General features: G+C 37.8%; 1 protein-coding gene across 1 annotated transcript in view; it reads left to right on the top strand.

Annotated features, from left to right (window-relative positions):
* Positions 1-20,941, top strand: part of dph6 (diphthamine biosynthesis 6) — a 65,064-nt gene that overhangs the window by 37,622 nt on the left and 6,501 nt on the right. Inside the window, exon 13 of the mRNA XM_086094857.1 lies at positions 14,097-14,345. Coding sequence (XP_085950983.1) covers positions 14,097-14,345 — 249 coding nt within the window. The remainder of the gene's footprint in view (positions 1-14,096; positions 14,346-20,941) is intronic.

Here is a 20,941-nt window from a genome sequence, read left to right as displayed (position 1 = left end):
GTGTTGTTTTTTTATTGGGATTTTCCTCTCATTTTATAATATAAATGGTGAATACAGTGGTGAACCTCTCTTTATACTTGTACAACCATTAAGATTGCTGATGAGTCTGAAAGTTGTCGTCACTCAAATGAACACACGCTTGTTTCCTTTTCGGAATACCTGAATGAAGTGCGATGACATGGACCTTTTGTCCGAATACTTGTTGAGTGACGTTCAGGTTGACGACTGATTGGCTTCCCACCTGCGTATACTGTCCCGCATGCCATCCGATACTCAAACACCGAGGTCAAGTGACTTTCCTTGAAGTGGACACGCACCAAAGCCACTCATCAAACGCAGTGAGACCTCACCAAACTGGTGTGTCGTGTGACAGACCGCTTGGTGGAGCAGCGTGTGGCTCGTTCTCGTAAACTCTGGTCCACGCAACTGAACAATTGTATGCTCAATGTTTAGTTTGAGTGTAATGAACGTCACGTCCTTGTGTTTAGAGTTGGTGAAGCAGAATGTGGCTCATGTATACATAATCACATATTAAAGGAATTGGAATATTTCCCGTTGCCCGTTTTAAAGTCAGTCGTAGATGTACCTAAACCATAACATTTCAACTGGATCTCATCCAGACTTTTCATTCACCAGCAATTTGAATTTGACATTGAAAATCCCCTTTAGATGTTCCCAGTCTGTCAAATGTAATCATATCATAGAGATACCACCTCGTTCTTCCCTATTGTGACAATCCTAAAATGGCATTTTCAACTCATTGACTTTGCACATGACAGAGAAAGACCTACGCCTTGGCGGAGGTCTGCTTTCATTTATCCCGCATCCCGCAAACATGCTTGTGTAATTAAGTCCCGGGACTGGAATCCCCTCCTCGCTCGTTTGAGGCTTCCCAGTATGTAGAGTACCGTATATCAACGTTGACGTGGTTTTGAAGCGTCAGTCGACTCTGGAACCAATGGTCATCGTCTCGCCGACTGTATTTCAAGGGGGATTTGTGTAGACCCCCCCCCCCGCACACCCGCCACTTTTCTGCAGCCATCACCACGTGGTGGACACAGGCTGGTATTAGCATGTAGTGAGGACGTGTGGAGGGAATGGATGTGTCACAGTGCATCGTCTGTCAATGCGGTGGGCTACTGTCCGCTGCCACACTCCCACTCATTAATGGGTTTGAACATGATTGCCTCTGAGGGGTTCTCCGTGTATTGTTATTGGCGCTTGACTGCCTCGGAAGCAAGAAGCGCAACAGACCCACATATCGCCCTATATTTAATTATTAATAGTATTATGTGCTGTACAGTTGCTAGTGGACACGCTTGGCTAGTAAATGGCCACAACATGAGTTTTGTATGCACAATTGATGAGTTCTAATACGAGTGCTGCATCACCAGTAATGAAGTACTTCAATGTGATGTAGTCAGGTTAGCATTGTAAGATTCATAACTATTACAGTGATTTTCAGTTGCGCAATCAACAGGTTGTGGTTCGTGTGTATACATATACAAATGTGTATATGTATTAGGGGTGTCAAAATTAGTGCGTTAATTTTGAGTTAAAGTTACTTTAACACAACTCATTTTTATTAATTAATGCCCGCCGCTTACTTGGGAAGCCTGTACTGGGGGTATTCCAGTCGCAACGCAGCAGACACGTCCACATCAACATTTAGCAGTAATAAATGTAATAATAATGCATATATTTGTGGACACTTGGGTCAAGTTGTATTTTACAATTTAAAAAATGTGCAGAATTTCACAAGTTACTTCATGTTCAAAATGAGATAGCTCTTAATATGAAAAGAAAAATGCACTGAGCTGTTACCGTCTTACAAATGCAATTATGCCACCTAGTGGCAGAAAAATGACCAACACAAATCAATATCACCCTTGTTTTTTACAGTACAGTACGTTTTTAATTTTAACAAATTTTTATGATTTATCATGAAAACACTGTATCAATGTCTAAAAGATGCAGCCGTATTATTTTCTAGTCACTTTTTTGTTAACAAGAGTATGAAAAGTTATTGTACATTTTATTGTACATTTAGAACAGATATAAAATTTGCGATTAGTTGTGAGTTAATTATTGAAGACATGCGATTAATTATGATTAACAATTTTAATCACCTGACACCATTCATTCGTACAGAGAATGACACACAAAAAACCCTTTCCAAACTGCCTAAATGTACATAGGTGTACTTAATGTGTGTGTGTGACTAGTGAGGGTCAATGTAAGACCCGCATTCATGTTTGTTTGTATGCGGTTGAGTGGAGTAGAGGTTCACAGACACGACAGTGTGTGTTTACGCCACCGCTGCTATCCACCATGACACTCCCGCTATCAACAACGGCAAACACTCAGTCAAAACACGCCAATTATTTCCCGTCCCTCCTATGTCTCCAGGATCAGTATTGGCTCCCTCGCCAGTCAATGTCGGCTCCACATGATTATTTTTCGTTGCACGTTACAATAAGTGAAGAGGAAATGCATAGATGCTGTAAAAATATAGTTCACTACCATGGCCGTTGTGAAATGAGAGCGATATATGACGGTACCATTACTATGGTAACGAGCTGATATATTCAGAGCTGCCTGCCTGTGTTTCTTACCCCCGTAGTGACAAGAGCTGACAGGGCCCAAACACACACGCACACGCACGGAAGAGGGATGTTGAAGATGCTCCTAAATATACACATGTGCTCAATACCAAACTAGTAATATGCGAGCACTCTATATAATTTTGGGATGGAAAATGTGCTTTATTTACTTTTTAGGAAGAAATATTAAATGGTCTGTTAATAAATAATCACAAAAAGTTATCACATTCAGACACATAAGTTGGAGATGCTCAATTAATGTATTTATTGTTTCTTTGGGGAAAGACATTTATTTTGTTATTATTTATTTAGAAAAGAGGCATAAACAATTTTTGTTTTAAGAAATAAAATATGAAATCAAGTGAGAAAAAAAAAAACACGCCACATGAGGAAGTTTAAGATGTGCCTTTTCAAAAATACACTTGTGGCCAATACAGACGGACCAATACAGGGGGCCAGCTTGTCATATTAAGGTGGGAGAGACGCTTTTTTTGTCCCACAAGAAGAAAGATTACATTTGAGTATTTCCTTTTGCGTAGTCTATGTTTTATTAGTAGTTTGTTTGGAGAGCACAAGATGAATGAAACAGGAGCACAGAAAGACTAGCAAATGTAACGCTGATGCTGCTCAGGCCTTTTTTTTATTTGTATTTTAGGAATTTGCTCCAGCAGCAGATGATGTATGTGATTATTATGCCCCAGTTCTGCGATTCCTTAAGTTGCGCACATTAAAAGTGACAGTCGCTGCCTCTGGTTAGGAATGATTATTATATCCACATGCAACAATATGCCAGCATTTCCATTTTTTTTAAGCATCGCCACAGACGACTCAGACAAGATTAGCGTTTACTTTTCTTTTTCTTTTTTTGGGGTTGGGGGGTTACTTGATCATAAATTGGACATGGAGGCAATTCGTCGGAGTGGGAAGTTTTAAGCGCCGGGTAATTCATTTTTCAAATGCCACTGTCATCGGGTCGGCCTTCGCCGAGCTAAAAAAAAAAATGGATGAATAATACACAGCTTGTATTTTTATGTTTCAGCATGTTGCCTATTAATGTACATTTCTTATTGATGTTATGGATTTATCATTATGGGATGTCAGGGCCCCAAAGATTATGAAGTTAAAATGGAAAGGGTGAGATTATTTCCATTCATTTCCATTTGGAATACGTTGAATGTTTTGGAGAGATTCAGTGCTTCTTTTCATATACGTATACATTTTTAGTACATTTCTCGTGTACATTTTGGGACGTTTTTTATTACAATTTGAATGACCATTTACATATTTCAAATCATAACATAAATACTATGGATTATTTTCGGCATTGAAATGTAGTTTAAAAGGTAAAAAATATATATATATTGATTAAACATTTTATTTTATTAGTATACAGTATTTATAGTATTTGTGTACTGTGTATATATATATATATATATATATTTTTTAGCATTTTTTTTCCAATATTAATTGATTTTGCTATTTATATATTTAGTCATAACATATTTTTTGGCATTATAATTCTTGTCAAACTGTTAAAAAAAGGAAAATAGCATCTCTTAAATAATATCTCCATTTACTTTATATAAACATTTTATAGTGTATTTGATTTATTTATATATATATATAAATTTTTGTGATATATATATATTTTTCCCAATGTGTTCAGTTCTATTTCTAATCCTAACTAATACCAAGAAAACATAATAACAAATAGTCATTATTCTGATTGAGTATTTTCTGTATAACTATATTTATTGACATTGCTGTATCATAAATACAACAGATTCCTATGCAGTAATAATATGAAAAATGAATACAGGCAGTACTGGTGTTGCAGTTTTCCGCAGTACGGCCCACAAACAACCATTTACAGCTTTCTCAGTATTACTGCAATTCACTACTGGAATTTGGACTTTATTAAAATGAACATTTTGACTTTGGGCAACAAAAGAAAAATGTTTGACAGTCTCTTTTTGGTGCTATGCTTTTCATGCAGCCATACTGCCATCTGTCGAGACCATGTGGTACTACACACACTGCAGTCTGTTCTCAGCACTGTCTTTACTTTGTCTAAAACTCATCTTTTTCATCAACAATTTTCAACTGTATTATGTTTTTTTTGTGTGTGTGAAATGCTTGGAGTGTGCATTTCACAGTCTGTGCATTATAAACTACCAAAACTGTACAAAAGAACACGAAATCGACATGATAAGACAAGAGGAGAAGAAGTGGTCATAGACGGAAGACAGCAAGGGGGAGGGAGGGTTGAGGGCTGCCGTTTCATCATCATTCAATCAGACAAACATACCCCTCAAGCCCAAATGGCGAGACCCTCCGCGATTCTCTCGAATTAGGGAGATTAGCGGCAAAGCGCATAATGTAGGATGATGGAATTTGTCATCATTTGCATTGTCCTGGAAAGATCGGGCTTGATAGAGCGATGCGTGGCGATGCTTGTCATGTCCCCACGGGCAGGTCACACACACACACACACACACACACACACACGCACGCAGACACAGCGAGCGAGCGAGGGAGGCTTGGCAGAAATGATTTTTGCGATATGTGCATCAGTCGTAAAAAGCCTCACAACCAATTTGTCAAAAGATCGGAGGTGGCGACAGTTGAAGGCAGCCGGGGCCATTTGCCTAACGCCATGAAAAAGCTTGCCCTTCCATCAGTCTGGCCCCAGTCATGTTTTAGCCGCTCTATTTATTCCATATAGGAAGTAAGTGTGGGAATCACAGAGTAACTCATGATGGAATTTTATTACAATACAGTCTCATGATGAAGAAAGTCATGAAGGAAATACTGCAATTGTGGAATAAGAGGTCAGAATTGTAGAAAAACTCATACCACCATTTTGCAATATTTTTTATATTATAATATTTTTCTAACAATGTAGGAAATAAATATCACAACATTGGAAATAGAGCTGAAAAATACATCACCTTGACTTCAGAGACAAACCATTTATATAAATTGTTATCTTCTTTATTTTCTTTTTTTTAGGTCTTCTGAGTGTTTTTTTTTTCCTCTTTCTTCCATAACGACTGTATGTTAAAAGTAGCACCAGGAATATATTATGTTTGTGTGTATATGTGTGTGTGGAGTAGGGTAGGTGTGCATGTATATATCTGTAGGTTATGTATTTCTAACAAGTACCGTATGTTTTGAGTTTTTTGGTCATGTCTGTGATGTCCGTTTTGTGTGTGTGGTATCAGAAGTATATTTGTTTTGTTTACATAGTCCATGGTTTAGCTTGTCTGTCAGATGGTTTGGTTTCTCGGGGTTTGTTGGTTATTTTTTTGACGTTTGTCTTTTGTGTTGTGAGAAAATGTGTTCAAATAAATAACTTTTTTTTTAAAATACTTCAGAGACACCTGTGAACAATTTTGCTAAATAATCTCATTAAATAAATAAAATAAAATATAAAAAAATCCCCAATATTGCGATTTAAGTCGGGGTATGTAGTTTTTTTTTTAACAAACACAAGCAATAAAATAATCTGTATGACAATAAACATGATCAGATTTATTATCCATAAATGATTTGGTCTTTTACACAAAAATAAATATAAATGACCCATGTATTAACAAGTACATTTATCTACTTCAATTAAAGTTGCTGATTTACTAATCCTTTTGACTTGCAGTCTTTTAATTGGTCACTTCACTATGATAACTTCACAAAATTCTACCCAACAATTGTTAGTGTAAATATAAGTCATTACTCACAAATCAGATTACAATAATAATCTCACACAAATTTGTGGGTTAATCACTTCAATTTTTCATGAACCTGTAAAAACATGTGGACTGCACTTCTTAAGCACTCATCTAGACACTACCGGAATAAACAGAATATACAGTACAATACATATAAAAAATAAAGCCTACTGAAGTAAAGAAGTCGTTTTTATTTATTTATTGCAGCCTTTGTGATTTGAAAATTGTATTCTACCGCACTGTGATGTCGATTTGAATTTGATGAATTGTTAATCCCTACCTGTCTTTACAACAGCCTTGCTAACTTTTATTTTTACTTTTCCACCTTTTTTATTTGTTTTATATCTCGCTATACCATTTTGCTCTAATTACAGTGTTTTAGTTATGATATTTTTGGGATAAAGAATATTGACACTTGTGTGCACCTGTCAGCCAGCAGCCTGTTTAAAACGTTCTCCTTTTTTTTTTTTTGTGCTTTCCACCCTTTATTCTTTTTGTGCACGTACTAAGCCATTTGCACTATTACAGATTTAGCACGGAATAAAGGTGGGCTATTACTTCCATTGTTCGTTTATGATGATATGGAATGACATCCTGGAGGAAATACGGAGAGGCACGAGCTTTAAATTGAAGTCAAGTGAAGTGAGGAAATGCGAAAGGAGATTTCAAACTATTGCTTCTGTGTGTGTGATACTCACCAGCAGAAGAACTAATGGCTGTGAGAAAACTAACCGTAAGTGGTGTCGAGAACTCGAGTGATATTATTGCATGCTGTAATCGTGAGATTAAAATTTTCGAACAACTCCACACAATATGTAGAGAGGGAGAACTTATATATTTTTTTAGTTAGAAATTAAAATTAATTTACTTTTCTTTTTATTTTACACTCCCATGTTTGACTTGTCGTTCAGTTGTATCGATAAACATTTATTGAAAAGTCAAAATGATCATTGTGTTATAATATCGAGACATTGATTCCGTTGTCGATAAGCTATCATGCACAATTTTACCATTTTGACCGACTCGGAATAGAAGCGATATGTTACATTTGTACGCAATACAGAGCACAACAGTTGAAAATCCCAGCAGGAAAAAAAACAAGCACGCATTTGAGTGATGGCAAGAGGACGTGTTTGTTTATTCATGCCCGTCGGCGTTGGCGATGCGCCTCCCCTGAGCGCCCCGCTGTCAGGCTCGCCCCCGCCCCGACCTTGGTTGGAGACTGAGCGGCAGCCCTCTCCGACCAGCATAAAGTTGACCAGAGCTGACATGACAGTGCGTAACTCTCACTGTGTGTGTGTGTTTGTGTTCGTGTAAGTGTGTGTGTGTGTGTGTGGAGTGGGCACGTCAAGGGCAGACGTGAGGGCACGTTTGGGGGTGGGGGGGTTCCGTTGCAGGAAGGCCTTTTGTCCTTGTCTGATATGGGTTAGGGTTCGGGTTGGTCTCCCTTTTTTGTGAAAATTGTGCATACTTTTGCCTATGTTTGACTTGTTTCCTGATAAATCCTCAAACGTGAGAAGGCTTGAAGACATTATTAAGTGGCAGTGTGAGTAATGCTGATTTGGTCTGACATTTTCACATAAACCACTGCGACGCGGATTATGATAAACATGAAAACAATGCAAATATAGTGAACCCTTGCATTTTAGTTTTTTATTTATCCTGTTATTCCCTTAAAAAAATAATAATAAAAAAATGACCCTCACCATTGTAACCCCCTATTGTGTTTGTTAATGGGTCAATGTGACCCGTTCTAATGTTTCAAAAAAACACATAACACAATGCAATGTTTAAAACACTAAAATAAAAAAAAGTGAAGGCCAGCAGACAAAGTTGCCTTTTTGACTGGGATAATTTTTTTAGATGAAAATTTGACATATAAGAAATTAAATTTGTTTAGTTTTTTTTTCTTTTTAATTCACATTGTAAGTAAATGATTACAATCATACAAGACATTTTTATCAAAAGTATGCATGTATTTACCACTTCCTCGTTCGGATTTTTTTTTCCCTACATAATGTATTTGCAACTTGAAATATTCATCGAGTGGAAGCAACTCGAAATCACTAAATACTCTTTGGAGTTTTGTCAAACGTATAAGAAATGTTCCTCGGAAGGATCCAAAATTCTAGCAATGACTCTACCGTTTTGAATAAAAGAGAACATTCAAGATGGCACATGCCGCATGAAAGCAACATCCGTTGTGTTGGAGTTATGCGTCAACATTTTGTCGGCCATTTACCCTCAACTAAAACCGTATTTGGGAAACAAATGGCACTGTGGCAAAAATGACAAATGTTCCTCTGTGTGGTTGAAAATTCAAACAAAGACTCCTTTATTTAGAATAAATATAAATGGTTAAGATGGTTTTTTCGTACAGCATCATTTTGTTGGATTGCTGGCTGTCGCCAAAACATTGTTTTTCCCAATCCATTTGAAACTGTTATACAAAATGATCACTAAACTTTCAAATGATTATTTGCTCACAATTGGATATTGTGGGGCGAAAACACAATTGGAATCAGCCGTCTGTCTTGGTTATCGGGGCTCATTCCATATTATTCTATAGTAGGAGTATGTCAACCATGGAATTTGCCCAATATGTTTTGCAATTGTGATGAATATATGAATAGGCACACAGAATTGGCATTTCAGCATCATTCAATCCTTACTTATGGTAGTATTAAATATACTTTTTAGGAAAAATATCTCTGCCTCATTTCTGATGGCCATGATAAATTAAACATATGCATTATAAGTGTAATTACACTGCAATAAACATGTAATTAAATAACTAAAAACTCTTAATGCATAACAACCCCCCCCCCACCATAATTTGTGTCTTTGCATTAAGCAACATTATACTCATTTAATAAAACAATTTTACACATTTTGCATGCTCGTTTTCCTGCTTAAATTATGCATGAGACCTCCGCGGGGGCAAACGTGACCATTAGCATAGCTGAAAGGTGCGTTCGAGATGCTTTTCTTTCCGCCTGTCCTTGGAACCAGCCGGAGAACCTGACTGTTCATCAATAGCGTGTAATTTTATCCCAGTTCAGCTATCTTCCAAACTCTGCTAATGACACCGGGAGATGTTCCTCGGAAATATGCAGCTTGGCCCCCAGAGGGCTTCTGAGACCAAATATAGTCCGCCGCTATCTGGTCATCTGTGAAAAAGTGTCTGACCAAAAAGGAAAAAACCTTGCAATTAGAAACACCTCAGCCTGAAAGAAGACCGCATTAATGTTCCACAGAGACTTCCCGGGCGCATTTACATAAAGTTACTGTCTATAGAAAGTGTCTTTGGTGATCTTTTAATAAGCCACAGATAAGCAAGAAGCAAAAATAAGGCGTAGTTAATAAAAAGCAGGTAGGTGTGTCTCAGTTTTTAACATTGAGTGTCAAACATTTGTCAAATCAGATCAGATCGTTAGCTATTGCAAAACGTTAGTATAATAGTCAGCACCAGTAGTATAGCTGCCATCCAGTCATTAGCTAATGGAAGGAGCTAGCATAATAGTCTACATCAGTAGTATAGATGCTAGCCAGTCGTTAGCTAATGCAAGGAGCTAGCATAATAGTCTACATCAGTAGTATAGATGCTAGCCAGTCGTTAGCTAATGCAAGGAGCTAGCATAATAGTCTACATCAGTAGTATAGATGCTAGCCAGTCGTTAGCTAATGCAAGGAGCTAGCATAATAGTCTACATCAGTAGTATAGATGCTAGCCAGTCGTTAGCTAATGCAAGGAGCTAGCATAATAGTTTACATCAGTAGTCCCCAAACACCAGCACATTTGGTACTGGGCTGCACAGATAACTGTGTATTATTGTTCTTTATTTTGTATATCATATTGTTCAGGCAGTTTTTTTACTATCTGCGAACATCTTTGCAAAATTTTGCAACCTTTACAAACTATGGTTGCAAAATTTGCTTAAGAGATCAATTTCAAACTGGGTTCACTTGAGTGAACTTTTTATTCATGTATTTATTTAAAAAAATATACTTTATAAGACATAATGCTGACACTGGGAATTTCGTGCACTTTTTGTTTTTGTTAGAAACTAAATAAAAAATATGCAAATATTTTTATTTTTAATTGCAAATGAATAATGACTCCAAATATTGCTTAACAGCCAAACTTATAATAATATATTGGTTTATCATACTGCCCCAAATGTACATTTAGTTATCATGATACACAAACTATTTCATTCATTACGTTTATACTATTTATTAATATAATTTATGTTCAATTAATCTAGTAACAATAAATAATACAAATATTTTTTAAAAGTGCAATTTGTGACTTGATTTTCCCATCAAAATCCCACTAACCGACGCTAACATGAGTCATATTTGTTTAAGGATAAACAACATGGAAATGTGGTAATGATACACTCTGTTTGGGGAAAGTGTATTTAAGAAGCGACAACATACCCACAGCAACCCGACTTTTTTTTGTAGTATGAAGGGTTCATGTCATGGGTAGCAGTTTTTTTGCAGTATATCATGGTCAGAACATATTGGCTAAATATACAGCAGCAAAGCAATAAAATACAAGCTGCTGGTGCCATGTGGACACAAGTAACGTCATGGCAGTTCCAGCTCATCATTCATCAGTGCTGCAGTCGTACCTCCAAGTTCCAAAGTTTCTCACTAGACGGTTGTCCCATCTGCAAAGAAACTCTACACACTCGTTTTGGAAGAAAGGACGCTTGGGAAGAGATGAATGTGAAGTTGCCATAATAGTTTGTCAGAAACAAAAACAAAAAAAAAGCCAAAGAAAAAGCAAAACATGCTTGTGGTGTTTACTGATAAGCTCAGTGAGTACCAACTCTACGAATGAAAGAGTTGAAGATGTCTGTGTTTGTGCAGCGCATGCACGGTAATGCGTCGCATCCGGCCTTTTCTCCGCGGGCCATTTAGACGGCTAAGACGAGCGTTTGAAAACTACTTACCTTGTTATAGAAAGTTTAATGTCATGTGCTATTGTTTTTGCCCCCTCATGAATATTAAGAAGGGGCTCCTATTAAAAATGCATGTGGCGTGGGGCTGTTGATCACGTCGGCAACGCCCATGCAAATTGGACTGTCTTCGGTGTCGAGGCCCGAGATGAATAATGTAGTTGTGAGTGTGTGTGTGTGTTTTGTGTATATGCGGCGGCACATCGCATTGACAGTCAATTAACAAGTTTGATCGGTGTGTGAAGTCATTCTTTTGAACTGTTAATTTTATGTAAATAGTATTCGCCCATGTCGCACTCTCCGCACCCCCCCACCCCCCAATTCCACCTCCCACAAAGAGTAAGCAGAACGTCGTCGTCAATAATTGATCATCACACACCTGCTTGGTAGCAGCGATGGGAGTCCGCCTTTAACGGTCGAGGGAGCCCTCTGTTAGCACCTTTTGATATTCAAATTGACAAAATGGTCACCGAGCTTTTGTGAGTTCCAAATGGAGTGAACACATGTCGCGGGAAAGAGCTTTAAAAATGCCGGACAGTCGTCCTAACCAGAAGAGGGCGAGGGGGCCTCTTTTTCAGCATCACCTTTGATGGCTTCTAAATGGAATGACGATGGCAATGTCTCGGACTCCTTTCTTGTGTCTTGTTGGGCTCTATGAAGACGTCATCCACGAACAGCTACAGGCAAGCATCCAATTGTAGTGGTTGACAAAAAAAATCTGGATTTTGTGCTTTCGTCCATCCATTTTCTAAAACGCTTGTCCTCAGCAATGCGGAGAGCTTTGGGGATGTAAACAAATCACCATTCACGTAATTGGACAATTTATTGAACCTAACAAATGCATGTTAGATTCATGGAAGATTTTCAAAGTGGTACCTCGATTTATGAATAATCCAATGAGACAATTTTTCAAGGTACAAGCGATCATTCGTCCATTTTTTTTTTGTCTTTATTTGCGAGCAAAATGTTGGCGTTAATGGTGGCAGCAAACTTCAAAACAAGCTGGCGATTGTGAAAAAAAATTAAAAAAGAGGCCAAGTCCTTTCTTCAAGCTGCTTATTGACATTCCCAGTCGATTTTTACACATAAAACAAAGAATTGCACATTGTGTATTTAACCAAAACACAATTAAAGAAAAGTCTGCTAGCTAAATGCTAACACATCATGGGAAACACCATAGGCAGGTTAATGAAACGAGCATCAATATTGTGATGGTTATAACCTTTTAAGCAGTGGATATTTGGGCACAACCCATTATTTTACATGATTATTTTCAGCATGCTCAATTATTCAAAAACATTTTTGTGTGTCTTTGTGTATATCAATTGATCCGTGCTTCACTTATGCCCACTGGCTCCCGGCATAGCCCAGCAATCATCACCAGCTGATATTTGCATTGACCACACGCTAGCATCGGAAAGCCTCACCACTGATCCCGCAAACCCCCCACGCGGGGTCTCTAAAGACATGACCTCTTTAATACCAGCCCTCATCCTCGTACGTCTCTATGCATTAAACAGATAGATCCAAGCCAGGCTTTTATTTTCAGAGACCCCACGTGCGAGCAGGGGTATTTAACAGAGAATTAGCTTATTATCAAGTGCTTAATTATGCTTATAAATAACATTGGTGTTGCTGGGAAGGTTTTGCGTGAAGTGTGAAATGAAAACTGTTAGCGATAAGAAGTTGAAAATCAGGAGGTGGTCCTCGTTGATTAATGCACCGCTAACCAAAGGATATTTATAATTAATGTTAATTTGATATAGCACCTCACAGATTAAAACACTTTTTTTATACTAAAGTTGTTTGTGTGTTTTTAACAGGTAGTTAAAATGTTGCAAAGTATGGAAATAGTTACATAAATGTTTAAAACTAACGTAAGTAATCTAAAGAAGTAAAGGAAAAAGTATTTTCATAAATATATTTGTAAATTAAAAAAAGATGCTTTCAGTCATTAAAAATGGAAAATGCAACAAGTTGATGAATTGTTTCAATATAATCATTTTAAAAATAAATAAATGAAGCAATACATAAATTAGATAGATAATACGATATGTGCAAATATATTTGTGCTGTTTATAATAATTATAAATGAATTAAAAATAGAACAATACTTGTATTTTTAAACATATTTAACTAATTTGCTCTCAAAAACGTATTTATACGTTTTTAATGGGTTTTGTTTTTATGCTAGAGCATACAGAAGAAAGCTTTTATATAGCCTCAGAACTGAAGAGAATGCGTGAAGCAGTGGTAGTTATTGCAAAAACGGCCAGCAGGTGGCAGCAGAGTATAAGAGATCCCCCACAGTTTTAAACAGATTTGTGAATAATGATGAAACTTAACTCTGATGCTGATTGCTGCAAAACGGAAACAGATATAATTTTATTTTTTTCCTGATGAAAGAAGAGACTCTAATCTTTCTTTTGGTTGGTTCTATGTTTTTGTAGCAATAGAACACTCTATATATTAATATTCTGTGGGCGTTGCGAAATCAGTCAAAATCCAGTAAAACAGCCGGGAGCGAAGGAGGTTGCTTCAGTGAAAATGGCTGAGAGTGAATGAGTTAATAATTTAATATTTAAAAAAAAAAAATCACCATATTGATTTCAATGTATTAAAAAATATAAATGTATATATTTAACGGACCGGTTGTTCCAGTCCCCTACTGGTACAACCTGTGCAGCAAATAACTTAATTAATTTAAGTTAATTTGAGCTGTGGCATTTATTTATGAAAATATGTCATTAATTAAGATAATGACATAGTTGTCTTGGTTTTGTCATCTTCTCCAGGTGGATGATGCAGTGTTCTGTGCGGGCCAGATCGCACTGGTCCCCTGCACCATGCAGCTGGTGAAGGCAGGCATTCACACTCAGGCCAGCTTGTCTTTTATCCACGCCCAGAAGGTGCTGGAGGCCACGATCAGCAGCTTGACTCTGGCCCACGTAGTCCAGGCCCACTGCTACATCACCAGACGCCAAGATGTTGCTGTTGTCCGGGCCGCTTGGAAACGCATGCTGGAGGTTATGGCCGAAGACCAGGTCAGTAGATAGTAGTCAATAGATTGTAGGCTACTCTAGTGAGTTTTAATACAAAGGAATGAAGAGTTGAAGTGAATTTCTCTTCCTGGAGGTGTAACGGTGAGTTGTCCCAATATTTTTGTCCTTATTTGTAAGCAAAGAACAGGAAAGGTCAGTGTTTTGATTGATTGATTGATTGATTGATTGATTGATTGATTGATTGATTGATTGATTGATTGATTGATAGATTGAACATCTAAACATTGCAAGATGTAACAAAAAAAATAGTTCATAGTTCAATGCAGTTTACATGCTCAAAGGGAATAGTACAAGATCTTATCTAGTCACTTACATTAGCAGTAGTGTAACTCCTCTTATTTGTTTGTCTGCATGACTGTACTAACCCCTAGTGGCCAAGTCGCACACAGACATTGAATTAGTAACGATGTAGAGACTTTTAATTCCTTACTAGTAGTTATGTTATTGCTATACTAATGCAAACTGCAGGTGTAGCGGTGAGGTGTCCCTAAACTTTTGTCATATTTGTGGAAAATGGGTAAAAGTTCTCGGTGTCCCTCCCCAGGGGCCGCTCACTGCGACTGATATTTCCCGCCGCTGTTACTCATGAAAACTTGATGATGTGGGAAGCGCTGGCGTCTTTGATAGTGTGCCGCTTGGCGCAGAGGCAGATGTCTTCCTCAGAGCCTCCCTAATCCTTTGCACCCCCCAACCATTTTGGATCGAGGTTCAACTCTCAGAGCAGCTTATCCCCCCCCCCCCCCCCCCCCAACACCCCACCCTCTTTTCCTTCCACCACCCGCCGTTCCGCCGCCCTGGCTTACAACCCCTTGCTCCGTGCGCCAGTCTCTTCCCTGGCAGCCTCTCTCCGCCCACTGTAATCTGTCTAGTGGTGGGAATAGGCCCCAAGGGGGCACAGAAAGAGGCAGGAGTGCACATCCAACATGTGGCTCTGTCGGAGTGGGCGGGGGCAGGGTGTGGGGGGGTGGGGGGTTAAAAGCCGAGGCAATGAGGATGTCAACTTTGTGTCATTTCCTGGAAAGCCAAGCGGTGATTCTCGCTGTTTTGCCCGTTTCGAGGCTTTTTTAAAGGGTTCAATATTCAGATTTCACAAGCTGGTGAGATTTTTGACATTTTGTAACTCCGTAGGATAAGAAATATGAAAAGTACTGACATGTCACCGCTTAGGAATGCAAACTGGGTCAGATCATGAAAGACATAAAGTTTAAACTTCTGCAACTACAGTGTTAGTTTTTCAAGTTTTCAATGTGTTTCTCATCGGACATAAAGTAAATTACTGTAATTAACCTTCATTAACTGTACAGACAATGTTTAAGCCAATATACAATTTCATTATTATCTTATTATTAAAGAAGAAGTCTACCAAAACAATAAATAAATATTGGCAATGTTCTATGCAGCCCCACTTAGTCTAAATACGGTATTTTGGTTAATATTGTGTTAGTGGAATATGAGTTAGGCAGCAAAACCCAGCAGTTTTGATCAATATCAGAAGGCGGCCATTTTGCCACTTGCTGTCGCCTGAAGATGACATCATCAGTGATGTTTCACCATTTTGAACAAAAATAAACAATTTTAAACAGAATTCACTTTTTTCATTTCCCTCAATAAAAAAACAAAACAAAAAAATAATGTGAATTCACTCAATTTTAGTGAGCTCTCCAGGTGTGACCATTTTTGAACAGGAATGAGGATTTTAAAAGGAAATTCCCCTTTTTTTTATATGGCTGTTCCATTTGGAAAACATGTTGCGGAAAAAGCTCACGTAAATGGTGCAGCGTTTCGTTTTGTACAAATCAAAATCTAACGACTTTTGCACTTCCAATAATATTCTAGCTGTTTACTGGCTCTTTAGCGGCACGCCGTGAGGCTACTTTGTCAAAATATTCACACAGCTGAGCCTGCTGTAAACGGCTACAAGGCCTCTCGTGTGCTCCACACAAACATCCTGGCTGACGGAAGGCGAGTGGAAAAGGGACGCAATGGCAGACTGACAGCGGCAGTACAGCGAGCCTCGGCGCCGACGGCGTCCCGCTGAGCAGGAAATGTAGGGGAACTGGCTAAGCGGCGCGGTCCCATCAGCTCCCCGCTGCTCGCCTGCCTTTACACCGCTTCCTTATTACCGTGTTTACCGTTCGGCTTTCACGCCTCTCTTTCTGTCGTGCGCCCGGAAAGCCAGTTAGCGGGGTGAAGGAAAACAAACACGAGGAGAGAGGTGGGTCACACTCCATAAGTGTAGCGCTGCGGGGATGATGGCCGCACGGCCTGCCAGTGAAGGAGGAGGGATAACAGACATGAAATATTTGCCATACATTAAAGTTGCTGAAGTATTAAAAAGTACACAGCAAATTGGTCAATTTCCAGTGTTTGATCAAATATTTAGTAAGCAGTGTTATTTTAACACTGTTAGGATAGAAAGTTACACAGGGTAAATTTTCTTTGAGTGTCGGGGTGGATGTTGGATGTAACCTGAAAAGCACTACATTGAGTGTTAAACTGACCACACCCTCATTTCCGGTGAAGGGGAAACTTTCTAATTTTCCAGCCCGCTGTCGACATTTCAATAGCAATATATCCAATTGTTGTCGAGGCGGCACGGCTCAGTGGTAGAGTGGTCGTCTCCCGGCCCTGAGAGTGTGGGTTCGATCTCAGGACATGTGTGACTATGTCAAAGTATCTTTTGAGCAAGATACTGAACCCCCAGTTGCTCCTGATGCCATCTGTAGTCAAAATGTAAAGTGCTTTGAAGGTTTTGTAACACTGACACTAATGCAATACACACAGAATTGTTTAAACACCAGAGTTAAGTGTAATTTGGCAGAATTAAATGTTAAATACTGACACTAGTGTAGAGTACTTTCAACACTACTCAGTGTTTACCAGTGTAGATTTTTTAACACGATACAATGTTGGAGTAACACTGGAAAACTTAAGTGTGGAATTAGTAACACTTTGAAAAGTGTCAGATTTAAACTGATTGGTGTGGACACATAAAAAAAAAATAATAATTCAAGTGCTATTTTTAACACTCTTAGCGTTAATCTAACATTGGCGATTTTGCTGTGTAAAATACATAGAAAATCAAATATGTAAATGACTTCAGGTGTGCGCTCACTTAGCAAAAATAGCTAATAAAGTAAATAAAGTAATTGAGTGAGTCATTGACCCCAGCCACCAAAAATATTTTTTGTTCAGTCTCTCCTAGGGCTGCTTGATTATAAAGAAAAAATTAATCACGATTATTTTGGTAATGATTGAAATCACAATAAGGATGATCATTTCTTTTATGGTCCAAAACAAGAAAATGTTTAAACGTAAAAATTAGACAAAAAGACAAATAAAATTATTTCAAACACTATAATTAAGTTCCTTTTGGATGAAACAAAATGTATTAAATTGTTTTAAATTTTCAAAAAGGTGCAAATGTATAAATTTAAACAACTCAAAATTAGTAGTAATAATCTGATTTTGTAATTGTGGAGCGTAATAAATGAAATTGTAATTGAATTGTGATTATTTGCACAGCCCTAGCCTCTCTGTGTGGCCCAGTAAGAAATGACCCCTTGGGAATTGCTGCTATGGAAGTTGCACCACCATGCAAACTTTTAGCATTTTTACCGCCACTCCAACTCCCACTCTATGCTTTACATGAATAAAAGAACAAACGTGACGCTGACGTGAGCTTGTCCGACAGCTTAAAAAGTCAGCAAGTCGCGTGTCACGACAAAGTCCCGGAGCGCCGCGCCGCTCTCCTGGTGGGCCGAGCCGGGCTGGGTATCCCAGAGGCCTGCAGGGTGGCCTTTAAGCCTGGCTGAGCAAGAGGCCGCACCCCCCCCCCCCCCCCCTCAGAACACCCCTTCAGTCCTGTCACATCCCTCATCATTCGCCCGCTCTCTTCCGTGTTCAATCGCTATTGACAAGGAATAGCTAGAAGTGCTAATGTAACATTTATCAAAGCGTGGGCCATGTATATGTGCTGTCATGTGTTGACATGAGAGCTACGTTGTTATTATCAGAATTGATCGAGTATTGTGGCCATCCTGAAGAATGAAATTAAATTACATTGTGATTGAAGTTGTGTAGTTTGGGGGGAAAACCGTATTTTTTTTATTTTTTTTTCGATTTTTGGGGCAAAAAGTCAGATTAAAGTCATAATTTTATAAGAATAAAGTTGTTGTTGTAGGTTTTTTTATAGTTTGTGTCCAATATTTAAGTCTGCAGTATAGTTTCCAAAATTGTTTTTGCAATAATAGAGCTGTATTTTGAAAAATGTTGCATAATTTATTGAGAAAAGTTATATATTCATAACAAAAGTGGTGTAGTGGTAGTTTTGAGGAAAAAATATATGCATATATGTCTTAATTTTAAGGACAATTGCTTTGCTGTCGACAAGGACTTGCACTTTGGACTTGGAGGACACGGGTTTGAGTCCCACTAGACAAGAAGTGAAGTGATTTTTTTTCTCATTTAAAAAAATAAGAAATCATTCATAATCATTATGTTTTTTTTTGGTTAAGGTGGAACAGATTAATGGAACATCCAGCCATTTGAATGGGGGGAAATGATTTGCGATACAAGTGACATCAAATTACTTGTATCTCAAAGCATCACTGTATTATGACTTCAAACTCGAAAATATACAACTTTATTGCGATTATATTGGGACATTTTTCTCGAAACAAAACTATGTCATTTTAATTATTCTGGAAAAATACATTTTCTTTTCTTTTCTTTTTTTAACAAAATCGATTTTTGTTTTCTAGAAATATTGGACTTTCCCCAGTGTGGCCCTCATACTTCTTCGTAGACTGGCGATTAAGAGTTTAAGAAAGTTGTATCTGAAGGTGACCAACTGATGGTAAAAGGACAAAGACTTTTCTCGTCGCCGTCTGCTGCTCTTTTCGATTATTTCTTCTTCTTTTTTTTTTTTCTGTGTCGAGCGAGCATCCAAGTACAAAAACGAGAGTAACCTGTTATTATTCCGCACTTACAGAGTGCCGTGTAAGTGGATGAAAATTGATCCAGCAAATTGAAAAGGGGGTTAAGTGTTTTCACCCTATCGACTTTGGCTGAAATGGCGCTTATATAAAACACTCATTTCTGTCCCATTAGCGGATGATGCCAGCGCCAAGTATTATTAGAGGGGAGCCGCGCTGAATACTTTTTGTTCGGGCTAATGGCGGCCGCTCTGTTGGGGTAGAAAAGAGATAAAAAGTGAGGCCACGCAATGATCCTGGCGGTGAGGTGAAAAGTCGACACGAGTAGGACCTGTCATGTTAGCATTTTGTTTACTGTGGCTGAAAACATTATGGATCCATTGGCAGTTGTTTGCACACTATCATTACCGAGGGTCACCTCACAATCTGCGGGTAATGGACGGCCTGTCGCAGCTGTCATGTAAAGAGGGGACTGCGTGTGGTCCAGTTTTTATGTCTGTGTGTGTGTGTGTGGTCTTGTTTACAGTTATACGGCGTGGAGCCATAGTTGCTCATTTGCGAAGATATAGGCTATGGAATCATTTTGATGACAAAGACTGACAAGGGATCCATTTTGATTGGTTGATGTAGGAACATTTGGAGGAGTCGCTAATGCTAAATAATGGAACATTTGACAGGCTAATGAAACTAGCATCCATGTTGCTGTGATTTTAAACATTATTGATGTTCTATGTTAAAAAAAAGTAAAAGTTTTATTGACTGAAAATTTTAAGTAATAATTCATTCATATTTTAAAAATGTAGCACAACTCCTAAATCTGTATCTTTTTCCATACCATGTTCTTGTGGGCGTCCCTTTGGCCCTTACCATTCTAGTCTTAGCTTTTACTACGGGTGTGCATCACTTAAATAAAAACGTACATTTTCCTCGATAGATACTTGGGGTTTGATATGATTCAATGAAAATACATTTTAAAGTGAACGATTCAGTTTGGTTCGATTCGATGCACGTTTTCTGTTATTATTCATTGTTAGCGTTTTTGTTTTGTTTTTTTACACTATTTTTTATTTAATGTTAAAATGTTGTATAAAACATTGCCTCTCCCGCAATGTTATTATAGTTTAGAAATTTTCATTTGAGTTCGTTTTTATTTCATTTTGAGTTAGATTTTTATTTAGTGAGTCTTGATTAGTTTTCAGGGTTAGTTTTTATTATTTTTAGTTTGTTTTTTTAATGTTTAGATTTACTTTAGTTTTAGTTAGTTTCAGTATTAGTTTTAGTTTTTTATGTATTTATTTTAATGTGTATTACTTGTGCACAATATTTAACAAACACCATGGTAAAATGAAATCATCACTTCAGTATGACACACTTTAAAGCGTCTTTATGTCACTTAATATTGAAACAAATATACTTAAAATCACATTTAAAATCATCCCCAAAGGCTCATGTATTAAATTAATAACCAAAAAACTAAAACAAAGGACATTTTCAGTAGAATTATAGTTAGTTAGTTAGTTTTGTAAACATTTTCGTTTTTATTTTATTTTGTTAACGAAACTTAAATTTTTCAGCTTGTCATGGTTTAATAATGTTGACAATCTAACCCTGGAACAAATAATGACCCATTCATTCCTACAG

Source organism: Leptonotus elevatus, chromosome 14 (assembly GCF_054856555.1).
Source record: "Leptonotus elevatus isolate MCC_2025b chromosome 14, RoL_Lele_1.0, whole genome shotgun sequence".
In the NCBI taxonomy this organism is placed as follows: domain Eukaryota; kingdom Metazoa; phylum Chordata; class Actinopteri; order Syngnathiformes; family Syngnathidae; genus Leptonotus; species Leptonotus elevatus.
Note: the sequence above shows the minus strand (reverse complement) of the source record. Positions and strands in the feature narration are given on the sequence as shown.